General features: G+C 33.2%; 2 protein-coding genes across 2 annotated transcripts; one reads left to right on the top strand and one right to left on the bottom strand.

Moving 5' to 3' along the window:
- Positions 1-1,014: 1,014 nt before the first annotated feature.
- LOC149952545 (uncharacterized) lies at positions 1,015-2,335 on the top strand. The gene is made up of 2 exons (XM_090170198.1): positions 1,015-1,135; positions 1,709-2,335. The coding sequence occupies exon 2, from the start codon at positions 1,718-1,720 to the stop codon at positions 2,192-2,194; it is 477 nt and encodes a 158-aa protein (XP_090026324.1). The 5' UTR covers positions 1,015-1,135; positions 1,709-1,717; the 3' UTR covers positions 2,195-2,335.
- Positions 2,336-6,053: 3,718 nt separating this feature from the next.
- On the bottom strand, positions 6,054-7,372 carry LOC149952544 (uncharacterized). Its single transcript, XM_090170197.1, has 2 exons — positions 7,252-7,372; positions 6,054-6,697 (listed from the first exon to the last, which is right to left on the bottom strand). The coding sequence occupies exon 2, from the start codon at positions 6,686-6,688 to the stop codon at positions 6,212-6,214; it is 477 nt and encodes a 158-aa protein (XP_090026323.1). The 5' UTR covers positions 6,689-6,697; positions 7,252-7,372; the 3' UTR covers positions 6,054-6,211.
- Positions 7,373-22,354: the final 14,982 nt, after the last annotated feature.

The raw sequence follows: 22,354 nt of genomic DNA, 5'->3' as shown, positions 1-22,354 counted from the left end.
ACGAAGCCGGTAAAAATCAATGCAAATAAATATCGTAGACATGAATTATCCCTCACATTATCAACAATTTCGATAAACGAAATAAAACCAGAAAAATATATAATAATAACCCAATCAACCGACAAAATAATAAAATACTTAGAAATTAAGCAAAAGTCAATCCAAGTACGAGCACCAACAGAAAATGTAATAGCAAAAAAAACCTTAAAACACCTTACTATTATCAATACACGGCTTATAATGCACAAAAAGCCACTTGACTAAATATTAACCACTTAACGACCCACATCAATTAAACTATATTACAAATTTCAAGAAAAAGAGTAAAATAAACAACGAATTTATGACTAAAATAATCAATACAGAAAAGTATCACACCACAAGAAAACAGCTTCAAGTTTTCTCCCCAAACGAACAATTTCACGTAAAAATAAAATACGCTTAAAAAAATAATCGATAAAAATATAAAAGATAAAAATATAGGACATAAAAAAACCACAGAACCAACCATACCAAAGAATAAGAAATGGCAAAAAAATAACTCGTTATCTCAATCATAAAATAGAAACTCAACAAATTCTACTTTTACGTATTGTTTAAAAAAGTAGACCTAATGTATTACAAAAGTACATTGATATACTAGCTTTTTGTACCCGGTAACTCGATAAATACCTCTGTCCAAAGATACCGTTGTAAATACCGTTGTTTTACTGAACGAAAATCCATAACCTTTGTAGAAACGTCTGTTGTTTCTGGGAAAGTGATTCGCAAAATAAGAAACAGAACTGTTATAAATATATTAAGATCGAGATGTGTCCTGTTCATACTTAGTATTTCTTCGGAAATTTTCTGTTTCATCACGATGCTTGTGTCTTTCGATTTGTGGTGCAATTTTTAAATAACGAAGAAGGAATATCGCAATATCTCCACGCACTTTCTCTTCCATTCGCATTGTGAAAATGCTGATAGACCGGTTTATTGGTGAAAATTCGTCAGGATGTTTTACTATAAATAAAGAAATGGTAGAGCAAATAGTTTAATCTTCGTTTTGACTTAGAACTGTTCTGTCATCGTGTACAATAGAGTGACTTCTAAATTCAAGATTTAAATAACCTAAAGCCTTCTACATTTGAAGGTAAGATTTCTTTAAATAAAGTTGATTTTCTTTTGAATTTAGGCAATTAGAATGCAATACATTTTAATGAATTAGACTTATATATCCTGGCCTATTTTTCTAGAATTATTATTTTTCTAGAATTATTATTTTTCTAAAATGGCCTAGAATCTAGTACGCATACAATGGTTATCATGGATTAAGAATTTAAATTAATAATTAATCGGGAAAGTGTTCATTTATTTTTAACAATGGTTATCAAATGAATTTCTCTTACACTTCATGGTTATAACGTTTTCACTAATGTCTATTAGACAGTCTAGATTAAATTTTGCTATTCTAGCTAAATTCATTGTTACAGTTTCAAACCCCAGTACTCTACAACTTAAATTTCCTTACCAAATATTTCTATAAATTTGCTATACAAAAATAAAAATTTCTATAGCTTTTTATATTTTATTCTATAATCCTATAAATATATAATTTATATGGGTCACTCTTAAGAAACAAAAGGATTAGAAATGTGAGGGAGTGTAATGTATTGTTCATAAAAATAATGGATTCTGAAAAACGTCCCTCAAATTAACGCGACAGTAAACCATCATGCTGTTTCAAGTGGTCTTTATAACGCTGTTTCTGGTCATCGAACATTCAGTTGACGTTGATGCGGCCTGTTGTCATAAATGTGACAGGTACAGATGTAACGATTGCACGGCTGGAACCCCGAATTGCGGATACGGACCCTGCAATCTATTTGGTTGCGCGTGCAAAGGTGGATGTCGCAAAGGCGTTGGGTGTCGAAGATGCAGGAAAAGGTCCGTTTTCGAGCTGGACCAGGAGACATCGGCCTTCCTAGACGAACAGAGCAAGATTGACTCCGACAAACATTTGGAAGCCATATTTGCTTTAGCTGACAAGGACGGAGATGGCAAATTGGACGCGTCGGAAGCCACGTTCTGGGTGGCCCAAACGGGCTCGAATCACACGTCACGAAGAGTGGCCCGAAGTATCGACGGCGAATTCAGCAGATTGGACACCGACCACGACGGCTTTCTGGCACGCTGGGAAATTGACCACTAGATACAAAATTAATCAAATGTTTTGATCAAAAATAAAAAAAATCATTGCATAAGATAACGGGTAAAGGTGAGGGTCTAGCCCTTAATTAACAGAAGTTAGTTTTTAATGCTTGACCCTGCAGAAATGAAATATATTGTGATATTTAACCCTGAAAATAATAAAGCTATTTATTTCACCTAAAAGAAAAGGGTTTATTTCTTTTCAATCTTAACCTTTTTAATCTTGGATAAAATATTCAAGAACAATTTATTTAAAAAAGCAAGTAATTCCTTTCCCTTCACCAGAAATTCAAACTGTTTACTTCTCTTACGAAGTGAAACTTACAAAAAGATACTATCCTCCTATTTGCGCAGCTTCTCATTTATGAATATTAATGAAATACAATTTATCGGTTTCAACGTTTCATTTTTAAATTCATACAATTTTTATATATAACATAATATTATAATATTTATTTACTATATTTGATACAAGTTTCAATAAAAACTTTGATTTGTTATCTGCCGTGAAAGTTAAGCTAAATGGGCGAAATTCCTAACTCGTCGTTTTGATTTGTATAATACTTTCTTAGTGGCTATCTTGTGAAAAGTGGTGACCTTTCCAAAGTTTATTTCTAATATAAAGTCAATTCAACATATTTATGTCCCAAAACAATTGAAGATATCCTCAAAGGTTAACGTTAGGTCGGCGTGATATGTTTGTTTCGTTCAAGATTTTTTTACAATATTTTGAAAAGGAATAGAATGGTGCGCATTCAAAGACTCTCATCACCCTAATTGTGTTATAAAATATTAGCTGTTTCAAAACTGGAGTTACGTTTATTTATAGTTGGGGAAGCAGCTATGTTGAGCCGATACGCATCTATCTTCGTGGAATTTAGTTCGGGCACTTGTGGAGGGAGAGAAAAAGCTTGTCCTTGAATTCCGTCGAAAGACGGCAGTTTTGGAGAACCTATGTGATCATTTATCTAGGGGGCGAGGAACTTATTTTTCGCGCATGAAGGGAATTGGAAGCGATTAAAAAAAACGTTTCAACAAAGTATTAATCAATAAAATCTTGATTACGGGTAATATAACTTTAAAATAATTTGGGTTTTAAGACGTGTTTTTGTATAATTTGGTTTCGATCACTCTTAATTTTAAATGGAGAATTGCTATATATCGTTAGTGTAACTGGTACAATCAAACTAGTAATTGAATCGACGAAATTTTACTATTAACCTTTGGTTAATTTGTTCAAAGATTTGTAGTGATATGTTATGATGCACCAAATAATGCAGAGGCCAGGAGTAGAATCTGTCCTTGGAAACGTAAAACGTAACCTCGTTATTTTCCATAATTTTTAGCGGTAAGCAAGATCCAATTTCAAAATTGATAATATATTTGTCCGATGAAATTCCTTAGTAAAAATCCTCATCTGCCAAACCATTATTGTCCATGTAACACACACTTTGGTACTTTTGGATGATATTATGTAGTTTTTACATTTTTTGATAACAGAAAAATGGATCTGTTATTTGGAAGACTAAAATAATTAAGAATTTAATCAAACTCTAAATTTTATAAAATTTGTATATTTAAATAGTAAATGGCGGAGTGGTTAGCACTTTCGCCTCGCAGCAAGAGGAACCGTGTTCGATCCCAGCTTCTTGCACTGGGTGAAAACTCGGAACAACTTTTTCTGCGTTGAGTTTGCAAGTTCTCTCCCCACTGGTTTAAGGATTTTCCCCCGAGCTCTTCGGCTTACCCTTTCTTAAAAACTAGTTGAGGTTAACGGTAATAGTGAGTGTAGGGAGCTGTTGGCTCGCGGGGCTTGCCACAACCCTCCTACGCATTGAAACCCGACCACCTGAATTAATGGCTTCAAAAGTCGCTTGGTGACTTAGGCCTAAGGTGGTGCCAAGCCGATTATTAATTATCAGACTCGAAATTTAAATTTTTAAAGTTGTAAAAATATAGTGTAAAATTTATAAAGTTCTAAAATTTAAAAATTTATTATGCTCGAGATCTATTCCAAGTAGTATGGATATAACCGTCTACATTAAAAAATGACCGAACTTCCCGCAACCACTTAGGCTTGTATTAAAAGATCGAATGGACAACCTTTCATTAATTTAGGCAAACGTTCTGGATACTTTAAAACATCGTGAAGCGAATCTACGATTTCTTATTTGTACAATGATGCACTTGCCTGGAAACATCCTATGAAATAAAACTGTATGATGAGAAGTGAGACAAGCCAAAGTCCAATAACAATATGTAAAGAGCAAAGATAATCAGTTCCTGATTTCAGAGATAAAGCTATTAAAGAGAAAACATTCATACATGCACAAAATCATGATATAATAATCTTAAGGTTAAATCCGAATATTATTAAAACATGTCACGTATAAGGGCATTTTATTGTATTATTAGTTACTGTTACTTTATATTTTAATTTTAATTTTAGTAAATTGCTCAATGTCTATTAAACGGACAGTTGTAAAAAACCCAAGGTATGTATGCTATTTTTGAAAGGGCTGCTTTAGAAATATGTTCAACGATAAAATTAAGGTATATAAAAACTTATCTACTCAGTAAAAACTTTAAGCTGACAATGTTATAAAATGTTTTACATTTTAAGAAATTATCAATATATATATCAACATATTTTTATTAGTTTTTTATATAAAGTGCATATCATTAATTTAATTCTCAATGTTAGAGTCACTGTCATCTTTGATAATATAATTTTCAAAATAAGAAATGTCCTGGTTTTATTCATCGTCTTCGCAAATGCGCGAGTAAAAAGCGTTGCTTAAATATAAATTAGTAAATATACGTTTTTAAATATTTAAATATCATCAATTTCGAAATAATACGCCCCTGGTTGGCCGAAATCAATACCTTCGTTTAGAGTTTTTCAAATATTTCTAGAATTTTTGAAATTAACTTTGACGGGCTTACGTTTTATTGCCCGGTGATAGCTGTTATTGTACGAGGTAGGAAATTCTTGGAGCGCATCGACGTATTTATTTGTTTTCTTCCAGCGAAATATCGATAGATTATTGCATTACACGATCGAATAAAGCGTTCGACGATACTGCTTTCACTTTCGAGTTCGTCTAGTGATTTAATTATTAATTATTATTAATGTATATTTTTTAAATCTTAAACGTTTTCAATCATAGTGAAACGTCGAAGTTACAAATAAGGAAAACTGTCTTTGACTTCAATATAAAAATATGGTTTTCAATAAATTACCTCTCTAATTGAAGAAATAATGACAATTTGTTTACACGTTTACGTATTGATAACAGTTTAATTTACGTGCTAGATATTAAGCACTACGCACGAAATAAATTCAAATGCCTAATTGTTATTTAATTTAAATAAATAGAAGCTAGATATTGATGAAAAGAGGATAATACTTGCGACATATAATTTAGGGGCGCTTTCCAATTGCAACTGTGTGTTGTGCAGGTGCAAGGATTGTAGAAAACGTTTTATGGTGTAATATAAATTGTTCTTGGGTTTGTTCCTTAAAAATGTTTACATGAAAGTCTAGATATTTTGCAATTTAAGCCAGATAACTATTATGTTTTACGTAAAACGGGACAAGACAAAACCAAATAAAGCATTGAAACAGATAAATTTTATTTCATTAATATTAATAAATGAGAAGGTGCGCAAATAGGAAAATAGTAACTTTTTGTAAGTTTCACTTCGTAAGAGAAGTAAACAGTTTCAATTTCTGGTAGAGGTAGAGGAATTACTAACTTATTTCAATAAATGGTTCTTGAATATTTCATCAAAGATAATTTAAAGTTAAGATAGGAAAGAAATAAACCCTTTTCTTTTAGGTGAAATAAAAAGCTTTATTATTTTCAGGGTTAAATATCACAATATATTTAATTTCTGCAGGGTCAATCATTAAAAACTAACTTCTGTTAATTAAGGGCTAGACCCTCGCCTTTACCCGTTATCTAATGCAATGAATTTTTTTAATTTTGATCAAAACATTTGATTAATTTGGTATCTAGTGGTCAATTTCCCAGCGTGTCAGGAAGCCGTCATGGTCGATGTCCAATCTGCTGAATTCACCGTCGATACTTCGGGCCACTCTTCGCGACGTGTGATTCGAGCCCGTTTGGGCCACCCAGAACGTGGCTTCCGACGCGTCCAATTTGCCATCTCCGTCCTTGTCAGCTAAAGCAAATATGGCTTCCAAATGTTTGTCGGAATCAATCTGGCTCTGTTCGTCTACGAAGGCCGATGTCTCCTCGTCCAGCTCGAAAACGGACCTTTTCCTGCATCTTCGACACCCAACGCCTTTGCGACATCCACCTTTGCAAGCGCAACCAAATAGATTGCAGGGTCCGTATCCGCAATTCGGGGTCCCAGCCGTGCAATCGTTGCATCTGTACCTGTCACATTTATGACAACAGGCCGCATCAACGTCAACTGAATGTTCGATGACCAGCAATAGCGTGATAAAGACCACTTGAAACAGCATGATGGTTTACTGTCACGTTAATTTGAATGACGTTTTTCAGAATCCATTATTTTTATGAACAATACATTATTTTCCCTCACATTTCTTACCCTTTTGTTTCTTAAGAGTGACCCGTATAAATTATATATTTATAGGATTATAGAATAAAATATAAAAAGCTATTGAAATTTATATATTTGTATAGCAAATTTATTGAAATATTTGGTAAGGAAATTTAGTTGTAGAGTAGTGGGGTTTGAAACTAGAACAATGAATTTAGAAAGTATAGCAAACTTTAATCTAGACTGTCTAATAGACATTAGTGAAAACGTTATAACCATGAAGTGTAAGAGAAATTCATTTTATAACCATTGTTAAAAATAAATGAACACTTTCCCGATTTATTATTAATTGAAATTCTTATCAATGATAACCATTGTATGCGTACTAGATTCTAGGCCATTTTAGAAAAATAATAATTCTAGAAAAATAGGCAAGGATATATAAATCTAATTCATTAAAATTTATTGCATTCTAATTCCCTCCTTGCAAAAGAAAATCAACTTTATTTAAATAAATCTTACCTTCAAATAAAGAACGCTTTAGGTTATTTAAATCTTGAATTTAGAAGCTACTATATTGTACACGATGACAGAACAGTTCTAAGTCAAAACGAAGATTAAATTATTTGCTCTACCGTTTCTTTATTTATAGTAAATTTTTCACCAATAAACCGGTCTATCAGCATTTTCACAATGCGAATGGAAGAGAGAGTGCGTGGAGAGATTGCGATATTCCTTCTTCGTTATTTAAAAATTGCACCACAAATCGAAAGACACGAGCATCGCGATGAAACGGAAAATTTCCGAAGAAATACTAAGTATGAACAGGACACATCTCAATCTTAATATATTTATAACAGTTCTGTTTCTTATTTTGCAAATCACTTTCCCAGAAACAACAGACGTTTCTACAAAGGTTATGAATTTTCGTTCAGTAAAACAACGGTATTTACAACCGTGTTTTTGGACAAAGGTATTTATCGAGTAACTGGGTACAAAAAGCTAGTAAAGCAATAAATCGATGTCATTTTTGTAATACATTAATCATTAGGTCTATTTTTTTTTAACAATACAAAGTAGTTTTTGTTGAGTTTCCATTTGAGTTATTTTTTTGCCATTTCTTATTCTTTGGTATGGTTGGTTCAGTGGTTTTTTTATGTCCTTTATTTTTATCTTTTATATTTTTATCGATTATTTTTAAGCGTATTTTCTTTTTACGCAAAATTGTTCATTTGGGGAGAAAACTTGAAGCTGTTTTCTTGTGGTGTGATATTTTCTGTTTTGAATATTTTAGTCATAAATTCATTGTTTATCTTACGCGTTTTCTTGAATTTTGTAATATAGTTTAATTGATGTGGGTCGTTAAGGGGGCAATATTCAGTCAAGTGGCTTTTTGTACATTATAAGCCGTGTATTGATAATAGTAAGGTGTTTTAAGGTTTTTTTTGCTATTACATTTTCTGTTGGTGCTCGTACTTGGATTGACTTTTGCTTAATTTCTAAGTATTTTATTATTTTGTCGGTTGATTGGGTTATTATTATATATTTTTCTGGTTTTATTTCGTTTATCGAAATTGTTGATAATGTGAGGGATAATTCATGTCTACGATATTTATTTGCACTGATTTTTACCGGCTTCGTTGGGTTGTCGTGGTGAGCCCACGCAGTTTTTATTAGTGCTTTCATTTATAGATTTTGTTTTCGATTTAACTTTTGTTTTCCGTATACATTTTATTGTTTAAGACCTAAAATACAATGGATTGGGTTTAATCTTCAAAATAGTTTCTCGCACGTATATCATTTACGTTTCGTAAGCCTTCTAATAATTGTTCATTCGGAATTTTCTATTTCCCATTTTTGTTGTTTTGTAAAAGTAAAAACGTTTTTGGTCCAAAGTTGGTTTTTTGTTCAATTGATATTTGAAATTTGTATAAGGCAATAACATTTGAAATATTTATTTTAATTTAAATTAAAAATATTCTACCGGTCAAGATAGGACCGGGATTAAGTTTTTAGGAGGATGCTCTGAATATGGCCGTGTCCAGTATTTATTACAAGTGCCGCTTGTAAGAACCTTGATTACAACAAATAGCAATCTATTCCGAGGAGAGGTATATTTTGGCTGGCCAACTTTTTATTGAATACTATTTATCATTTTTTGATACTTTTGAGATCATAGATATTGAAAATAAATATGAATGAGATAAAATTTAAAACAAACAACTGATTTGGTTTAAAGTGCAAACGTACCTTTCGTTATTAAAGTATACAAATATACAGATACATTTCTATCATATGAATATTTCATTTTCAAAATGTTGATCTTTATTATTATTTACTTATAATATTGTGAACTACGATGTAACCGTTATAATTTAATATGATATGTTGTGTAATTATTAAGATATAATATACTTATTATTTTAGTCCTAGCCGCAATGACGTCAGAAAACAGGTTTTTGTTATCTTAATTGCAATTTACGTAGGGTTCTCTAGTGTCAAACTAATACTCTTCGGTATTCAAGGTTGGGAAATGCTAAAGCGGTTGCAACGTGTGTATTTTGGAAATCACCCGAACTGAAATTAAAAATACGTGAAATATTTATTCTACGAAAATCGTATTTCAACATAGCTTAACTTTACTATTTAATGAATATTAATACTTTGTCTTTGAAAATGAAGGAATATAAATATTTGGTCTTTGACAATAAATGAATATTAATATTTGGTATTTGTCAATAAATTAAAATTAATATTTTGTCTGTGACAAAAAATGAATATTAATATTTTTTCTTTGACAATAAATGAATACTAATATTTTTGTCTTTGACCATAAACTAATATTAATATTTTGTCTTTGATAATAAATGAATATTAATATTTTGTCTTTTACAATAAGGAAATTAAGAAACGTTATTTTATTTAATTTTTAAAAATTAGTGCGACTTTTGAAACTGATTTACACAACATCATTTTCCGATTCGCAATTCTACCTGAGGAAAAAAACTTCAATTTCATCGTTAACAAAAAGCAATTGCTCCCGTTTTTTACAGACTATCCCTAAAGGATTTGTGTATACCTGGTTGCCGTTCAGTGTACATAGCTAGTGACGCCCATTGCGTCAATGCTGCCGTATTATTCCACATAACTCTCCAAGAAAAAGGCTTATAAGGGCCAGGGATATCATTATCGAAAGGGAAGAACATACCCTCGGTAGCCCGTAATTTTGATAATTGGGAGCCCACAATTGATAATTTGCCCATTTGGCGATTTTCGACTTTGAATCTACAAAACGTTTTTAAAATAAGACCGACTTGGTTGAAAATTATATTTTAGTTAGTACTGATCATTTCTGGACTTCCTTTTCGATTGCACGAAGAAATTTTAATTTGAATTGAGATTACTGGCCATTCGTGGAACCCCACAACCCACGTACGTACTGTTGTGATATTTGAATTCCGTACCAATTGATACAGGCGCTATCAAACTTCAAAAAACAATTCGGCTTAAGTGGAAATTAAAGCGTTCAACGCGTTCGCGTTTCACTGCCTTATTTTCAAAACCAGGTAACTCGAAAAATTCAGTTTGTCTAAAACTAACTTAAAATATATTGAAAGCATCGGGGGGATTGTGTGTCCTTGAATTTCCGTGACATCTTGTTTGATTTTATTTCCGTAAGAGCAGAAATTCCCATTTCAAACATATAGAACGTTGCAAAAGGCAGTAATATTTTCATAGCGTCGTTTAATCCTAAGCCACCCCCTTGAGTGTTACTTTGGCTGTTCTAAAATATACCACCATCTCGACCCCTGTCAGGTTCTTTACATAGTCTGAACCCCTCCCTGGAAGGATTTATGGTTACACCACTGGATCATCCTATATCAGGGAGAGTCTCATCATAAATATCCTGCGAAGAATCCATAGCTCAAACATGTGAAACATCCATGGGCAGCAAGATAACCTTTCTGTGGACAGTCTCACCATTGAGGCAAGCCACCCAAAAGGCGCCACAATGGGACGAACTCCCCATTTCCCTCACAGCTGTATGAATAAGGGTTGGTGTTAACGCATCCCTATCAGACACCCAACCTTCTTAGGCATCAAAAGGTGAGACGACAGGCACACCGTGATCCCGCCCCCTTCTCACCCTTCTAGCTGGCACCGGACCTCCCAGTAGGCTTCGAAAATTCAAGAAAGCAAGGGTCATTGTGCATCATACTGAAACCCTCTTCATTAGCTAGAGCCGAAACCTTATTCCCGGCCCCTACCTCAACGTAATCGAAAATGGAGATAGGGCAACTTGACCGAGGCTAACGTCTCCCAGTGCGCCAACGTCAATGCTGGATTACAAGTGCCGGACCCGTAAGGTCAACATTTATTGCACACCAGCGCCCCCCTAAATTGAACATGTGAACGAACACATATGAAAAAGAGTTCGCGTTTACGTTAGTCCTAAGAGTGTTATTTTTTAACTTTGGCTAGTTAGTTATTAATTTTTACAATATCATAATAATTTGGCAATTGATCCAAAAAAGCTGTGATTCACTCTAAAAACAAGGTGTTCAAATCTGAACAAAAACGCGTGCAAATTATTGGCACACTCAGGGCACACATTTTCGTGCAAATTTGAACGTAATAGGAATGATCGAACATTGCACGCCAAAATGGTGTTCAATGTATACAATTTGCTGTTCTACAGGATATTGTTTTGGTCCGGACAAGTGTTTTTTACGTAAAATACTTAAGGTAGAAATTGAAAATTGTTATGGTTAAGTAAATACACCGGAGGACATAAATTGGTGAAATGTTATCGATTTCTGAAAAAGTATTTTTTCACTAGGTGCGAGATCAGTTTTGTCAATTGAAAACTTGTAGCGCATCACCTGAACTAATAAATACCTTCGGTTACATGTAAAACGACCCTTTTTTTACTGAAAAAGGTGACTTGCCAAATTGACTAATTGGGCAAACCAAAATAAATTTGTTTGATCCTGGAAAGCGATAGTCGCGCACTAAATTACGAAAGCAGAGCTAAATGTTAAATGGTTTTCAGTGTAGTCTGGCCAGAGCGGGCCACGGCGCCGCCCCGGTGCTCTTTTCAAAGGCAGGGCCCAGCCCCACCTTGGTATTTCCGTTTTCCCAGGGCACGCCCTTCATCTTTTTTTCATCTTTCCAGGGCGCGCCCTGCGTCTTTATTCCCCAACTTGCTAAGGCACGCGTTCCTTCTATTTCGTAAATCATTGGGACTGCATAAAAAAACTGTTTATTTACAATATGGATTTTTAGTACCTTTTATCCATTTACTAATTTATTTTCACGTTTCCTACTTTCCTGCCAGTTTTCATAAAAACCCCGTCACATTAATGGGCTTAAGCGTCCCGTTACCTTAACTGTAACAATTGTTTCTAGACTGACTATAGTCTAGTCAACTCGGTGAGTTTTTTTTTCAATTTAATTTTTTTAATTATATTAGCGAATGATGTCATATTTGGAAAACACGATTACTGTCTTTGGTTACCTTAGTCTAGTCCACAATGTATGTGGTGTTTACCCCTGTCTACTCCAAAATTCTATCACCCAGGGCCGGCGGATAATGTGGGTATGGTGGGTAGAAGTACCCACCCGGAATTGATGTCATCAAAGTCGGTACTTTGGGATAGAGCCACGGCCATTGTCACAGAATAGCTAGGTTTCCACAATTTTCCAGGGACTACGTATTTTTCCTATCCCCTCCTTGATTAAGTTAATTAATTCAGTATAAAAACTGCAGAAGTAAATTTGTAAAATAGGTTATTAAATATTAGTTTTTAATTCTAATGAGACAAGCGTGAATAGTAAAATGCAGTCTTCCCAAAAGGGCAAATCACAACTTAAGCATAGACCTTTGACAAGTCTTTTCATTTCCTTCGCGTCCATCCCCTTTCTATTTCTGAAAATACGGTAAAGACTGACTTCTATCGGGAAGTGATGCGGAAGTTAAATACAACACTATCTTTATCTCGTGCTTTAAATATCGGTGCTGTTGAAAACTATGCACGCGGCACTGCCCCGATTGAAATAGATTAAAGTAAATCATCAAAATCAAAATTTAAAAATACATAAAATGACAAAAGCATAATTTTCATAAGTGTATTTAAACCCTAATGTTTGTCGTCATTAGTCTCTTTGTATCAAACATGTATATAAAATAGTTATTAGCTACCTCCCGTTGTGAAGTAGGAATTATAAGTGCATATGCATACACTATAAATTTTAGAAGGTAAACGATACTAAATGTATATTACATATATGATATTGAATTGATTATTTGGTTAGTAGTGGGCTCTAATGTAAGTGTTCAAAAAATAAATAACTAATTCTCCCTAAACTGCTTATTTGACACCAAAGCCATAAAGTCTCCATTTATTTTTTAAATAATTGTAATTTAAATAATCTCTGCCTAATTTTAAGGAACGAAGTCTTCTACCACAAATTGGGGTAGTAAAAGTGCCCACAGTTGTCAGTACTACGTTTTATAACGTTGTCTCTACCTTTCTATATAATTGAGTTTAAATATTAGTACTCAGATCCTCCAAACATCGTTACACGTAGCCATATGAATTTTAATAGCTACATGAAATCACGCGTCAAAATATTTGGAAAAATTGTTGAATCAGTTCATTTCCGAAAATGCAAAGCGCAGTACAGTTTTTGTATTGCGCAATTAATACTATGTAATAATAAATTTGAATAATACTAAATTTTTGTAGTTTTTACCGCTATCAATTTCTCTTAATTTGTATTATATAGGCCTATCTTTTTATGTAGGATAACCCAATAAATCCGCCGCCCCCCCTTCTTCTGACTACCCACCCGAGATTAACACGATCCGCCGGCCCTGCTATCACCGTTCCAATTTATAAACAGGGTGATGCCTTAGCTCCAAATAGCTATCGGCCCATTACCGTCCTGTCGGCGATCTCGCGGATTTATGATTTCTGTTTTTATAGTAGACGAACGAGCTTCAGTAACCAGTTTAATTTAATTAATTATCATCAATTTGGCGTTAGATAAGGTAGTGGAGTAGAATCGCCCCTAGCAGACGTGTATAAATAAATCCTCAACTTTATTGATAAAAACGAAATAGATATCTGTATCTTCTTGGACCTCAAAAAGGCATTCGATCGGGTTAACTTAAATCGTCTATTAGTGAAGCTTTCTAAAAGGGATATTAGAGGTGTTCCGTTAAAATGGCTCGAATCCTATCTAACTAACCGTACAAGTCAAACAAAATTTGAGCAATAACTGGTCGTCATCCCGCGTAGAATTTAAGGCGTGCCCTAGCGCTCGATTATCTCCACTCTTTTATTTAACCTCTACATAAATGATATGTCAAACCTATTCAATGACAACTGTTTGACGCTTCACTCTGACGATACCCTGGTACTAGAGGGATAGAACAATATAAATCTCCTTACTCGAACTTTAAACCTTTAACTAAGTAAAATTGACCAATGGCTAACGGACTACTACCTCGAGCTCAATATCGACAAGACGGCTTATAAGTTATTTACTGCCCAAAATAAAGTCATTTCAAACTGTCTCTATCCACCGACTGTAGGTAATTCCCCATTTAAAAAGGTATCTTCTTTTAAATACTTAGGCCTCACTTTTGACACTCAAGTTAAATGGATCACGTATATACCATAGCAACAAAATTTTCCTACAGCACCAATACCCTAAATAGAATCCGCCAAATATTTAATAAACCTATCCGTCTATAACTTTATTTCGCACTATTTCATTCTCGTATAAGCTATTGTATTTCCATCTGGGGTAACACCACTATCTTCAACCTTAATAGATTACTAATTCTCCAAAAAAGGGCCGAAATAATAATTGACAATCAACCATATTATGCACATACTGATCCAATATTTATAAACCCTTAATATATCAAATATGTAGCCTGGTTTTCCTTTTCAGATCTCTAACAAATAATTTACATAACGTTTTTGAGTTAAGTCCGCAGCCCACTTATAATCGTAGAAAACCTTATATTTTGAAAATCCCGTCGGCCAGAACCAATATAAATTTGTACTCAATTTTTTATAAAGCCACTAAAAATTTTAATGAACTTTATCCACACTTAACTAAAAACCTTTAAAAATCGCGCTAAATCTTTTAGAAATTCTAAAAATTAAAACATTTGTATATTGATTTGGAACATGAATATGTAATTGAATTTACTTTTTTTCTCAGAATGTTTTTTTTATTTTTGGTTTTGTATTTCGTATAGGATTTATGTACGTATTCGCACAGGCTTAATAGTTGTTTTCGACTTAGCCTAAGTTATTTCTGTAAAAACATTGATTTTGAAAATAAACACACACACAATAATATCCAATTGAAAGAGAACAAACGAATTGTTTCTATAAATAGACTACAATTTCTAACAAATATTGTTGTTAACTTAAATTCACGCTTCTTCGCTATACATCGGCATCGCAATGTAAAACCAATGATTGCGATAACGAAAAATCCGAATGCTTAAACCGTTTAAAAGAAAGGGACATACTAAATTAAGATTCATGGCTGGGATTTGGAGAAAATGAATTTAAATGTCGTTGTTCACAATTTCAATTGGAGAATCAGCGTTCAATTTTCAATGGATTTCAAGATTTTTTCAAAAACCTAAAGCCACTTGAGAAAGCTCTTAAAAAATTAGCTTGCAGCTCAAGTGAGTGTGAAAGGGGATTAAGTGCAATGAACCTTATCATTACAAAACTCAGAACGAAACGTCTAGTAGAAAATGTACCATTGCTTCTGTTTATTAAATTAAATGGTCCCCCCTTTGAAGCTTTGGAACTCGTCTGTTAGTTAAACAGTAAAAGTTTTACAATATTTTACCGCTAGTGTGGTAAACTGTAACACTTCGTCCGAACAAATGGATAATTACGGTTAAATCGTTTGCTTCGCCCGTGTTTACTTTACAATTATCTGATTTAAAAATATATAATGTCAGATAATCGGTTTAAAAAATAATAATTGAAATTAATATTTTATATCAAACATCAGACTAAAGACGATTATGGTTAAAGTTGGTCATGAAGGATTTTCCTTTCCCCGATAATTAAACAGTAAGAGTTTTCAATTTTTTTAATTCCAACACAACAATAGTGTCAAAAAAATGAAATTTTCGTTACCGATTAAATTTTCATGGATAAAATTGGTAAATTTATCGAAACTAAAATGTGGTATTAAATAATTAATCACTCCGCAATGGAGTGCATTTACTAGTGGATAGCCGTTACCCGATCGCCGAGCCCTATAGTAAAGTACCATAAGAACTTCAAATCATTACCTAGGTACGGCCAACTTCAATCATGAAAAACATCGGAGTTGGACGTTCATTTAAAACGGCTGGTACAGCCAACTTCGATCAAGAGCGAAATGGAAGTTGGCCGCACCCAGATAGCGCCCCGGTTCTTCTTTTTTAAGGACTACACCTCTGATTGTTATTTTTATTGTTAAAGTTTTTTACGTTTTAAAAGAAACTGGGAAAAGGATTTTGAAACCTCTCATAAGACATAAATGGTTTAAAACATACGTACATTTTTGGTTTTTAAATGGAAGTCACTTTTTGTTAAACATCATTGAATTCGCCAATCTTTCGAATTTTGGTTCGTTATTCGAGAGTGAAGCGTACCAAGGTACCGAAATTGTTGCCCTGTTCTTTGGAGAAGGTGGCCGAAATCCAAGAAGAGTATGGAAGATTCAAACTGAAGTCCGTCCCTAAATCGACGACCTTCCTTTGGCTGAAAGACGCCAAATTTGGTTTCAGCAAGATGGCGCCCCATCACATTATAACGGAGAAGTGACTAAATTGCTAAACAACAAGTTTGATATCAGATGGATCGGAACAAATTGTCAAATTCTTTAGCCTGCAAAGTCTCCCGATCTGACACCGCTAGCATTTTTTTCTGTGGGGATTAATCATAGAAAGGGTTTACGCAAACGAGAGCCGAACTTAGGCGGATAATTGAAATTTCTTGTCAAGAAGTATTACCAGAAATGATTGATCAAGCATTGGATGGTATAATTGTTTGAGCTTAAGCTTGCGTTGCAGCCGATGGCGGTATAACTGAACCTACTTTGTTAATAATTATTAAGCGTATATGAAATTAAGTATTAAATTAAAAAAAAAACCGGATACTGTTTTTGGGCGTTTAAAATTGGAAAAATGAACGGTATGGTAGGTTAAAGAAAACGCTTTCCGTAGCGAAATTGGATGCATTAGGTGGCAGCTGTAAATGCTAAAATTCGAAGTATTACACCTAGCTTAACTAATTTGCTTTTTCTATCATGTAACCCCAGAATGAACGTTGATATTCTTACATTTTTGCAACCCTATTTGTCTGAGAAGTACAAAACTTAGCGAATTCTAACGCCAGTGTGAAATTTTAAACAGCTTGGAATAATATTCAGTTATATACAGCGCGAAACTGTTGTTTTCGGTTACCAGCTAAATAACGATACAGAAATCGTTTAAGATGGGATTTTTCAATGGCCAACTAAAGAAAAATAAACCGTTTTAAATCCGGTGTAAATAGAATGTTTGTTTAAGAGATTTAATATTGGTGTTGAAATTTTTTCGATGCCAAATGTAAAAATCACTTTCTGGAAATATTCTGTTGTTTTGACAAATTTCTTTCGATACTGCAATTGGAAGGCATAGAAATCCGAAATAATCGAAGCAATAGCACTTTCTATTATTGGCAAATCGATACTGACATTTTTAATTTGTACTTCAAATGGAGACCTCAAAATATCGTTGGTTGCTAACTTTATACCTGGACTGTCAGTTATAGGATCTGGAAATAAATGTAAAAAATAGGTATCTGATTAAAATGTATTTTTATTTTATTAATTTTAGGAAAATGGAAAATGGTATTAAACATTTAGCACAATTTGATTATTCAGTTTATTATGAACTGTCATTTTCTTGGTGGCCTTGTTGTTACTATAAATAAAAAAATATAGATTTAAAATATTGGTTGAAAAATTCCAAAAAATATATTTATAATTAATGTAGGATAATAAGGCATATCGAAAATAACTGCCTTTCCAGTTGACAGAAATAATATTCATTGAAGCATAGTGAACCCATCAGAACCTACCTGGGTTAAAACAAAAAAATTTAAAAATTCGGAGAATGCCATATGTAGAACATATTTCTGTGAAACCTTTACACGTCATGGGCCCAAAATATTTTTAGACATAAGGTTCGTACGAGTATTTCTGGTTTATTAATACCCCAACGGTTAACAATTAGGAAAAAAGTTTTTTTTTAGAATTGGTTATTTATCCTATTTTGAAGGGGTTTTTATTGAAATTAAATAGATCGACTAAAGTACAACTCATTATCGGTAATTTCAACATACATCTTTTACTTTTACGGTAAGAAAATTAGATGTCTCCACGTTTATCGGCATTGGCACTAAATTCGTTTTCTTGAAAACGAAGAGACCTTTCACTTTGTCCGGAAAATCTAAACAATTTAAAGAACAAGTATCAGGATAAATTCTAGGATATTTCCAGAACGCGGATTTTACATCCAAATTTATATCAACTTCAAATTTTAAATATCTTTTGTAATTTGTACTATGAGTAATACAAAATTATCTATAAAGTGGTCTACTAATATACAGCCACTTCAAATTTAGCAACATAGGCCATAGAAAAGAAGCAGTAATCCAGCCATAATCGTGTAGACAGCTATTAATAAAACAGTTTTATTTATGGTTGAAACAAATCTTTAATTATATTAAAAATATTACTTTATATTTGAATTAATATTATAATATCACTTTAATAATATTTATTAATTATCAGTTAAACCAGACGATAGAAAAAGCGGAATCGATTTTGGCATTTCCGTCATCAGGAGATCCGAATTGGATAATATTTCAAAGCCAGCCCCTGAATTTCGTTTGAGATACCGTATATATGTTCTAACTTATTTTTAAATGGACAGTCGCAAGCAGACATCGCCAGCTCCGGTCGCTTTAACGATTATTATATGATAAGAGCGGTTCGAACTTCAGGAGCTTGTAATTAGAAATGGTCAATTTACTTTTGAATTGTGTCTTTAACTCCGATTCACTATCACATCTTGGTGGAATTCCACTCCAAAAGCCGCTCGCTTCGCACTCGAGAGACGTTTTCCCGACCAATCGGAAATGGACGTCGCAAGAAAAAAATATGATATCACCTTCTCGGGAGTTTTTCACTTTGCCGAAGATCACTCCAAACTGTGGAGCTCCCATCTCGGGGCATTTTGTTAGTTCTAAAACAAAAGTACGTCGTTACATATTTTGTCTTGAATGTCTTTAGCTTTTAACTACTAGAAAAAACTGCTCGCACCGAGCGTCAAGATAGGTTTACGAAAGTCGCTTGGAAATTTGAAAAAAAAAAGACGTGCTTGTGGCATACAGCTAGCCCAAACGCGTTAGCAGAATTTCGCCTTTTTAGTTATTTCAAGTGCATTCGGAAACCAAGCATTATGGTGTTAAGAATTCGTATCACATTAATTTAACTCACTTTTTACTATCAAATTAAACGTTAGCGATTAAAGAAAATATATCTGAATCAAATGGCGTAGTGCCATTTAGTTAAAAATAAAAAAATTCAGTCTATAGCCAAATGCTATTTTATACCTTTGCAGGTTGGCACTGTGGATGTCCACTCTCCTGATTCCTCACACTTAATTGAATTCTTCCCCAGAAGTTTAAGTCCAGGTAGACAACTGAAATAAATTACAGTTCCAGCAATATTTTCCTGGTTGGTTCTCATTCGTTGAACATTATCCGGTATTTCGATATCACGACAGCCCTGAGAATTTTCTGGAGCGGATCGAAAAGTAAAAACAGTAATTTAATATGATGAAGGACATTTAATGTGAATGTGATATGCCACTCTCGAAGTTTTAAACGAGCTAGAATGTAATATTTCGAGGAAATCAAATATTTAATTTTTATAATGTTTCTTTTGTAATTAGCATTTTCACGAACCAATAAGATAAATCATTATTATCTTAGTTGGTTATTTAATAGAGGTTTTTGAAAGGGGTCTTATCACAAGTTATTTTCCACTAGGAAATGTAAAAAAAAATATTACGGGGGCTCTAACCATTAAATTTCCTAGTTTTAAGCCTTAACAAAATGGTTGTGTAAAACCGTTCTTTTAATTTATAAATATTTTGTCATTAAGTATTTTGTTTAGTTCACGATTAATTTTATTACTTTTGTCTAGTGCCCTATCAAACAAAATCGAAACCAAAATGACAAATATTCAAAAACGTATCCTCGAAACAAGATAATAGGAAGATAAATTTAAAAATTATTATAATAGAAATTTACGAACACATGCATCATCTGCCAAATATTATATTATAAATAAAAGAGTAATTAAGTTATAGAAAAAACAAAATTACTGAATTTTTTTAAAGTGAAATCTGTATTAAAATGATTAGAAAAAAATATATTTCTTTAGTAATTTCAACAGTTTAGTGCTAATTTATATAACATCCAGAAAAACTTCGTATTTTTTAACTGAGGTTCAGTTAATTTTCGTTTTATTATGTACTTTCCTTTATATGTCATTAAGTATTTGCAAACAATTAAGTTTAAATGTGTAGTGTTTAGAAGGATTTGAGAAATTTTCTAAAATGAAGTAATTTGTTCAGCATGTTCCAAGGATTAATTAACTTAAAGATGCTTAATTGTTCAAGAAATCCAAAATTCAATATCCTCTCGCCACCTAACTGCGTCCTGCTACAAATCGGGCCAATAAACGGGCTTGTACAATAAATAAATACATTTTTACAAAATGATAGTTTGCTTTAAAAATTCTCATCCGGTGCCCACGAGTTTGGCAAACTTTGCGTTGAGATCTTAGCCAATTAAACATTCTTTGTTTAGTAGCCACGCATGTACTTCAGAAACATAAGCTTAGTATAACTTTGGAAAGAAGGAAATAAATTATTACCACTGCCCCATGCTTCTTGGCTGGAAGAGCTATGAAGGACTGGCGAAGTGCACTTGGGCATTTCCGATGTCCATTGACCATTTGATTGACAATGAAGGATCTTCTCACCTACCAAACTAAAGCCTTTGTTGCAGTAAAAGGAGCAAGCGTCTCCTTCCCCCGAATGTGGACCTCCACATCTACCAGTCACGAAACCATTCGACGGTGCGACAATTGCAATGCAAAATAACGCGGCTTTTACAGCGCAAGTAATTAAATTTCATCAAATGAGTAAGCAGCAGCGTCACTAGGTTGACCATCTTATCACCATAAATTTATTTATTAATTGAGGTTTCAACTAAAGTTGATGGAATTGCTTCAAATATTAATACCCAAGACTAATACCAAAACTGCTAGTATTATAAGACTAATTAATATAGCACCGTTATAACTTAACAAATTACAAAGTTGAAGTACCATTAGAAGGAAACTATATGTTACATTCACCAGAGGACACCGTCGTTATAGTGACGCCACGCTGTAAGAATAAACAATCATTTTACAAGCTTCTTACCATCGCTGTTTGTAATGGCTTTGGTGCACACTGGTGCCAGCTTATCCCAAGAGTTGTGTTTTAAACACGTCAATGTTGAGTCGCCTATCAACACGAACCCTGAATTGCAAGCAAAATTGCATTTGTCTTGAGGCTCAGCCCCTTGGCACTTCCCGGATCCCACCCCATTAAGAGGAGGATACAAATCCGAACAACATTCTGTAATGAAACAGCCACGTATCATCTTCAAATAACTATCAATTATTATTTTGCCTTTTTAAAGTTTCGATCCATTTGATATTGACAGTTAACTATATAAATTGTTTTCAAAAACAAAATGAATCTTTTTCTGAAGTCTAAGGTCAAGTAATTGTAATTCATCATAAAATTCAAATATTGCACTTTAGTCCTTTAAAATAGTTGGTAGACATTGGAGCGATAAAAGTTATTAAACTATTTTTTTTTAAACAAATTAATTTGAAATAAATTTGATTTTAGGATTATCAGACAAATTTTTCGAAGATAAAAGTAAGGGTTTTCAATGTTATTATTAACATATTTAAGTACTTACTTGCAAAGTGAAGGTTCGCGAAAATACTTAAAACAATAGATAAATAAAAATATCTATTACACCAACAAAAACAACCCCACATTTTATAATATCCACGTCCTATATTGCAAATTCAACTTTCTTTTTAAACTAAAAGCGAATTTAAATACTTTAAACGAACACTTCCTCTAACAATTTGGCAGTCGACATCTCTCCGCGGCCACTAGATCATGGTAGTTAATTGTTTGTGTTACCCGATTTACTGTCAGCAATTATCTACTGGAAAAAAATTCACTGTTATTCAAAACTGTCATTGATAATGCGCAAAAGCAGTTGGAATTCCGTGCTGCCGTGCCTTAAGTCTATTATCCGTTGTCCCCGCGTCTGTTAAACGCGTAGAGGCTCTCGAAAAGAGCAAAACATCTGATCAAATATTTGAGATTCATTATACGCGTACCATATAAACATATTCAAGTAAATACAGAATAATGAGGCTACCCTATTCCTTCGAAAAT

Source organism: Leiobunum rupestre, chromosome 3 (genome assembly GCF_980474605.1).
Source record: "Leiobunum rupestre chromosome 3, qqLeiRupe1.1.hap1, whole genome shotgun sequence".
In the NCBI taxonomy this organism is placed as follows: Eukaryota; Metazoa; Arthropoda; class Arachnida; order Opiliones; family Sclerosomatidae; genus Leiobunum; species Leiobunum rupestre.
This window is presented reverse-complemented; position numbering and strand designations above follow the sequence as displayed.

Excerpts from the sequence above, each read along its gene's own strand:
- LOC149952545 (XM_090170198.1), top strand. The coding sequence starts at position 1,718 with ATGCTGTTTCAAGTGGTCTTTATAACGCTGTTTCTGGTCATCGAACAT.
- LOC149952544 (XM_090170197.1), bottom strand. The coding sequence starts at position 6,688 with ATGCTGTTTCAAGTGGTCTTTATCACGCTATTGCTGGTCATCGAACAT.